The sequence below is a fragment of the Mesoplodon mirus genome (assembly GCF_964341445.2).
Source record: "Mesoplodon mirus genome assembly, chromosome: 18".
NCBI classification, from domain to species: Eukaryota; Metazoa; Chordata; class Mammalia; order Artiodactyla; family Ziphiidae; genus Mesoplodon; species Mesoplodon mirus.
In genome coordinates this window covers 32,378,435-32,385,787 of record NC_138994.1, presented here as the reverse complement: position 1 = coordinate 32,385,787, position 7,353 = coordinate 32,378,435, and the positions used below count along the sequence as shown (strand labels likewise).

Sequence of the window (7,353 nt, the reverse complement as noted above, 5' to 3'; positions counted from 1 at the left end):
TCTTCAGCCTTTTCTTACCTGGCAGGCAGTTCTGCCAGCCCCTGACCTTGCCCCTCTTCCCCCAGCATGGGCCCAGGCAGAGGGTGAGGAGGGGGGACAGTGACCGGCCCCACCTGTCAATCCAGGATGTACCCCTTTTGGCGGGGGCTGGAGGCTGAGCCTGGGGACCAGTGGAGAGGCTGGAGCCCCCATGTTCCCCCAGTGCTGGGGAGCGTGGGCAGGAAGGCCGGAGGGTGGTGGGGAGAGGGAGGGAGTCGTTGCTTAGGGGGTGAAGGGAGTCTCAGAGGGAGGTTGGGGCAGCCTCCTCAGCAAGCGGTGGGAAGGGGATGGGCTGCCTCCTGAGCTCTGTAAGGCCCCAACCCGCCTGGCCCTGCAGTGTGCGCACCCTTCGGAAATATTTTGAGTAATTAGCAAGGGAAAGCAGCAAGTTGGCGGGGGAATGCCAGGTTGTCCTGGAGCCAGCCTCCAGTGCAAGGAAAGAAAGGGGCCTCAGGAGAAAGGGGCCCGTGGAGGCTGGGCAGGATTGTGTAGGACAGTGCCCGTTTGTGTGTTTGTGTGTGTGTGTCTGTGCGCACGTGCACGTGAGTGCTGGGGGAAGGGGCTGTGCACCACAAGGGCGTGCTGGCGGGGCCAGGTGCAGGCTCGGGGGAGAGATGGGTTCCAGGCAAAGCTGGGGTGAGGGGGTGGAAAGGTGCCTGCTGAGTGTCACATATTTGCTGTGCCTCAGTTTCCCCATCAGAACTCTGGTACGTTGATTCCTCACAGGCTGGAGCTGTAGGGTCTAGGCACCCCGTCTTCCGTCTGCCCTGATGGCCTCCCTCAGCCCCAACCTGCATTGGAGGGAAGGCCCTGGGCGGGGTGAATGAACCCCAGGGTGGCAAGTGGGGCCCCAGGGGCTGGGGCCCTCTGACCTCACACCCTGTCCCTTCAGGAAGGGACCAAGGGAGGGAGGAGCTGGAGACAGGCCCAGGCGAGGACCGCAGGTGAGTCTGGGCAGGCCCTCAACTTGGGCGAGGTGGGGAACGTGAGCCGAGCCCTGGGCAAGAACGGCCTTTGTGAGTGAGTCCCCAGGGCCAGGGAGGGGGCTGTGCCTCCTTTGCCGCCTGCTCCTCGGGGCTGTGGGTACAGTCTCCCCATTGCACATAGAGAGGTGCCGAGGCCCTGGCTGCAGGGGACCCCCGAGGGCCGCCTCTCAGCCCCTTTCTCTCTGGGCACCCAGAGATCCTGAGGAGTGCATCAGGGGACACTCTGCAGGCCTTTGGTGCCCCCCATCTTCCTCCCAGCCATTCCCCCTTGGGCCGTGGCCTCCCCAAAACTGGCCCATGCTTTTCCCCAGAGAAAGTTGCAAGCAGGTCCATTTTGAGACTTTTTAAAACTTTAGTTTTAAAAATGTTTTTATTGTAAATCACTTTCTATGAAAAAGGTTAAATTGCCCGATGGGTTAGGAGAGTGGATGTGGGATGCAGCCCAGGGCGTTTATGGTGGAGCAAGACACTCCCCTGCAGGAGTGCAAGCAAGGGCACGGGGCCATCCCCCCATTCCTGGTCCCAGTGGTTCTAGCAAGCACTGCGTCCCTCCCAGTTAAGCCTCAGCTCTAGCTACACTCACTACATTAGTCTGTCTGTCCCCTTTCCCTGTGCAGCTTGGCTGCCCCAGCCCCGAAACCCCAGATCCCCATCTCCCCGCTGCTCTCAGCCTCAAGTTGGGCTCAAAGATTAGGGACACATACCCTCTGCCCCACCTCTAGGGATGAAGCCAGAAGATCCCAGAGGCCTTAGAAAATCTCCTGGCTCCACCCGGCACCCCGGCCTCCTTTCTGTCTCCTCTCTCTTCCCCCCTCCGCCTAGCTCCTCCTCACAGACTGCCGGGAGAGGCCTCTTGGGTGTTCATTTGCAGTCACCTAATCAGCATTGGTTGTACCTGGGAACTTGCTCTGGATAGAGACCTGGGGAGGAGAGCAGGAGAGAGAGAAGCTTGGAAGCTAAGGTGTTCTGGGGCGGGCCCTGTACTGATGTTTCCAGCTTGGCCAGGGCCCCTCCAAGCCGCAGCTCTCATAGTGCAGGGCCCTTAGCGTGTCTCTGGGGCAGGGAAGAAGTGGATCAATGAAACACTGTGTGTATGGGGGGCTGGGGAGCGGAGGCAGCAATTTGGGTCCTGGGCCCCAATTCTCAGCCTGCTGGACTAGAATCTGAGGATGGCCTGGGCTGGGGGCCGTGTGGCCTGGTGGGGTGAGCTGGCCCAGCCCCTGCCTGGGCGGTAGGGTGTCCATGGGCCTGCACTGGCGGGGAGGGGGGCAGTCTGGGCCCAGACTTCCGTGCTGTCTGGAGGTGGGGAGGGCCTGGCTTCTTACAAGAAGGCGCCCAGGCTGGCCCAGTCATGCAGGTCAGAGGCCAGTGTGGCATCCCCGGCCTCAAAGAGGGGCTCGGGGGGCAGGGAGCTACGGGTGCTCTCGTCCCAGGGGTGCTCCAGGAAGGATGTGGCCAGGAAGGTCTCATCAAAGTCCAGGCTGTCGGTAGCCTGCTCCGCTGGAGGCCCCCAGGTAACAGGGCAGTCGATGTGGTGGCCATGGATGGTGAGGTCCACGTCCCCGTGTGAGGCAGGGCTCAGCGGCGGGATCAGCTCCGAGATCTCCAGCGTGCCCAGCTCCCCGTCCAGCGTGCCAGCGTCCAAGATGGCCTCCCAGTCAAAGTTGCCCTTGAGGGGTTCCAGCTCACCCTGCTCCTCCTGGGTCAGCAGCAGGGGGCTGGAGGGCCGCGGGACCTTGGCCTCCTGCTTGGGCAGCGGCTGTTGACGCTTGCGCCCCAGCCTGCCCTCGCCTGCACCCCAGCCCGCCTCCCAAGTGGCCTCCTCGAACTCCCGCAGCAGCTGCTGGGCCTCGGTGCTCACGGTCAGTGGCCTGGCCCATGGGGCGGCGCTGGGCTCTGGCGCGGCCTGGCGGGCAAAGGCCGGGTGGATGTGGACTGGGGGCAGCCGCTGCTTCTTCAAGGCCCCACTCAGCAGCCGCTCGGCGTACTGGGGGTCGATGCGCCAGAAGCCCCCCTTGCCTGGCTCGTCCTTCTCCCGAGGCATCTTGATGAAGCCCTTCTTCAGGGACAGGTTGTGGCGGATGGAGTTCTGGACACAGGGAGGTAGGAGAGAAGGAAGACAGCTGGGAGAGTGGGTGGGGTCAGTGATGGGGGGCTCCTAGCGCCACTGCCAGTCCCACCACCACCTTCTCTCCGATGGGGGCAGGGGAGACAGAGGCGCTGCTCCGAGCGGGAGGCTCTGGGACACCAGCCACGGGGCACCAGGAGCTGGGAGTGCTGTCGGGGGCTTTTGTTCCCTTTGGCCAGGATATCTGCCTGCTCGGTCATCCGAGCCCTGAGCCGCAGGGTGGCTCTCAGTGCCAGCCTGTCCTGCCCTCCCTCCCTTACCCCGCTGCTTGCGGCCTCTGGTCAAAGGCCTTGGCTCCCCCAGGTCCTAGACGGCCATCTCCCTCTGCCTGGGCCTGGCTGGCCTTCTCTGTTTGTGAAATGAGTGAGTGGGTGTGAGGGTGTGTGTGTGGGGGGGGGGATGAAGTGTGGGAGGATCTGATGACTTTCCTTGTTTCTAGAGCCGGCTGCTGGCCTGGGCCCTCACCCACCATGTCCCCCTCCTCCCACCCCAGGCTCTGAGGCCTCAGTTGATTATTACCCAGCCAAGAGCATAGCGCTCATTCCTGGGGCCTCTCAGGCTTGGGGTAGGGTGGGGGGTGGTGGAGGGTCTCTGCTTTCTCACCAAGGTTACAAATGGTACCTGCCCCAGGGTCAGGGCCCAAGCAATCGTGGAATAGCTGTGATTACAGGAACTCTGATCCTGTGACCTGTGCCACAGGGAAGGATCTGTGCATCCTCAGGGTCTCTGTCCCCAAGTAGCCCCTGATCCTGATGGTCGAAGAGGCTCAGGGCAGCGTGTGCCCAGCCTGAATCACCATCCTGCCTTGTTCAGGCCTGGGTGCACAGTCCAAACCACGCTGGGGCACAGGGGTCTGGGGCCTGGTGGGTGGGGCCGGCAGGTGAGTAGTGCCCCCTGGCAAGACTGGGAGGTTTACATGGTGGTCTGGGCCCCTTGGCTGCTCTGTGCCAGGTTCCGGAGACTTGGAACATGAAGCCAGTGTGGGAGGAAAGAGCCCCTGTGGAAAGCACGTGGCTGAGGTAATTGTCCCCCCAGGGAGGTTGATGAGAAGAGGGGGAGGAGTGTAGGCAGGAAACTAGGGAGGGCTTGGGGTGGGGGCTGGCACAGCAGCTTTCGGAAGGCCCCGTAGCCCTTCCACTGGGACACCGATGGCCTTCACACCCCGCAGCACGCCCCTCTCCCCTCCCAGAGCCCCTCCAGCCAACTGAAAGCAGGCGGGATGCAGAGTCTGGCAGGAACGATGCTCTGCCTCCAGTCAGGCCCTGACAAACTGACCTTGAGGAGGGTAGTGTCGAGGAATTGCAGGACTTGGGACAAAAATGTGTCCCTCAGTCCATCAACCTACCCTGGGGGGCTGTGTCCACGCATAGTTCAGCCCTGGTCTTTGGGCTGAGCCTGCCGGACGAGTGACAAGTTCTTTCCCCTTGAACCTCTATGTCGGCACCCCTGCAGCCCTCTGAACATCCTCCCTCCTCCGTCTCTGAAGTCAAAGGGGCAGCAGTCCAAGCACTGGGCTCCCTTGAGGTCCTTCCTGGACGGCCTTCCTCTCTCGGGGCCCTGGCCGTACCGCGCCTACTTGACCTGCGGATCTGGGATGTGAGTCCAGTCCGCGAGGGCATGGGGAGGGAGGGAGGGAGTGCCTCCCTACCTGCCAGGTGGGATCAGCGTGGCGGAAGTAACAGAAGTTGTCCGTGATCCACTTGTAGATGGCCGACAGGGTGATCTTGGTGGCCTTGCTGGCCTGCATGGCCATGCAGATGAGCGTGGCATACGAGTAGGGCGGCTTCACGTGCGGGTTGGTGGCGTAGTCCACGTCGTCGGGAGGCGAGGCCTGCAGCCCCGAGGGGGCGCTCCGCGGCGTGCAGGAGGACGTGGGCTTGCCGGGTGTGTGCGGCTGCCCCAGGCAGGCGGGGTCCGCCGCCAGGGGAGACCCCGGCTCGGCCGAGCCTGCCAGCTCGTGGGAGCCGTGGGGGTCGGTGTCCCCCGAAGGCAGGGCGGGGAGCTCGGCGTTGAGAATGGAGAATTCCTGCAGCCACTGCAGGCTGGTCAGGCTGTCATTCAGGGCGTTGGACTCCTCCAGGCCGCCTTCCGGTCCGGCCTCCTCCGCTGCCCCTGCTCCCGAGACGCGTAGCCAGCTCTCCGCCATATCTGCGGGGACTCTCCGAGGGGGCTGTCAACATCCACGAGCCGAGCCGAGGGTGGCCGCCGAGCTCTCCGGCCCGCTGACTCCCGCGGCTTCAGTTACGCAGCCTCCCGGAAGCGGGCTTCCATCCCGCGATCCGGGGGTAGCCTCCTCCAAACGGAATGTGGTGCCTGCGGGGACCAGAGCGGGAACTGAGCCCTCTTTCCCCACCCCCGAGGGGAGAGTGTGGGCGAGGGGGGAGGCTCTTACTAAAATCCTTCCTGCAGCTGGGGAGGATCTTTTACTGCCGACGTCTGGGAAACAGAAGGTGTGCCCGGGGGTCCGACCCACACGGGGTTCGCCTCGCTCTTTTCCTCTTGGATCTTTTAGAGGAGACTTAATTAGCCCAACGAGGGAATAGTGTAGGGGCATGCGAGGCCACCCCTTTCTCCCTCAAAGCGGGGAATTAACCCCCCTCTCTCCGTCCACAACCAATGGAAATGGGGCGAGAGAGTCCAGGAGGGCAGTACGACGGGTCGGGGGGCGGGGGAGGTCGTCTGATCTTTGAAAAGGGATATTAGGATGGGGCTCAAGGGGAAGGAAGGAAACAATACAGAGAGTTATAAGGGGGTGGGAAGTGAGTGTCCCCCAAACGCCTCTGATGTCAGTCCCCGGGCCCTCCACTTCCGTCGGGGACGGATGGGAGAGCGGGCTGGTACTGACGCCCTCCCTTCCCACGGCCGGCAGCCCTCCCCGTCCCTTACCTGGCTCAGAGCGCAGCCCGGGCCAAAGGAAGCTTCTCAAAGAAATTCCTCCCACCGCCCACCCTCACCGCGGCTCTCTGCTCCCAGCTCCAGGGCCCAGCCAGCAATCCTCGTCGCCACTCACGCCCGCCGGCGCCTCTCTGAAAGCCAGCGGCTGGGGACCGGCACTCAGTAGCCGCTCGCAAGGCGTCTCCTGCTGCCGTGGCGACGCCCCGCCCATATAAGCAGCTTCCGCTTCTGCCATTGGCCAGGGCATCTCCAAAGAGACCGCGGGCTCTTAACGGCTCTCTCACGCGGTAACTCTCTTCCAGCTCCCTCCTGCCGCCCTCTCCCGCGCGCGACCCAGCCCCCTACCCGCCACCGCGTCCCGGCTCCGCGCATTCCCGCCCGACGGCCCCGCGCAGGGCTCGGAGAGGCGCGCGGCTTGGCGCTCCCGCAGAGGCCCCGGGGCCCTCGGTGAGCAGTTCGCCGCGGGAACCGTCCTCCGCCCCACCCCCTTCCCATCTGGGCTGCTCAGAGGTGGCGACGGCTCCTGGGACGCAGCCCGTGGCGCGGGGGCCAGGGCTGGGTGCATGCTTGGGGCTTTCCTTTCCTCTCCTCTGGGCTGCGAGTGGCACTTCCTCACGTTTCTGCGGCCTGTCCCGGTCTCCCGACCGAGTGTCGTCTTGGTGCCCGCAAGCAGGTCTGACTCTCCGATGCCACCTGCCGCTCAGGTCCGCAGAAACCGCTGCCCCGGTCGCAGGCACCCCAAGGCGGCTAGGGTAATCCAGTGTTTCCCGGTAAGCGCTCCCTCCCCGCCCCGTCCTCAGCAAGATTCCCAGAAGCTGACATTCCAGAGGCTTCTTCGGAAGTGCTCTCCCTCCTTTCCAGATAGCCGAGGAAACAGAGCCGTTGGGTGAAACCCAGGAAAGCCGTGGACTTGCCAAATTCTTTGACTGGGGTCATTTGCCCCATTCATTTCACCAGCCTTTAAGTGACGGACTAACGGTGGACTGTGGTCCTTCCTCCTCCCCTCCCCCAGCCTCCCTCCCGTCACCAGCTTTCCTGCTCTTCAGTTATTGAGGAGCTGCAGTTGGAAGTTCTCTGGTTGAAGGGGGTGGGTGGAGGTGAGGGCTCCTTATCAGGCCTCTGGGCAGGAGCTGTGCCCGGGGGATGGTACACCAGCTCCCACCCAGAAACATGTCTTTTCCTCTACCCCTTGCCCTCTCTCACTCCTCCATGTCCAGCTTGTCTTGAGTCAAAGTTTTTTTTTTCTTCCCAAGTATTTATTGTTTTATTTTAATTTTTATTTTATTTTTTTATTAGTTTCTGCTT

At 63.0% G+C, this 7,353-nt stretch overlaps 1 protein-coding gene across 1 annotated transcript; it reads right to left on the bottom strand.

Moving 5' to 3' along the window:
* Positions 1–2,346: 2,346 nt before the first annotated feature.
* Positions 2,347–5,299, bottom strand: LOC309793831 (forkhead box protein J1-like; the record flags this gene model as incomplete). The annotated part of the gene is made up of 2 exons (XM_082604611.1): positions 2,347–3,114; positions 4,802–5,299. 2 exons carry the CDS (start codon positions 5,297–5,299, stop codon positions 2,347–2,349), a joined length of 1,266 nt encoding a protein of 421 aa, XP_082460737.1.
* Positions 5,300–7,353: the final 2,054 nt, after the last annotated feature.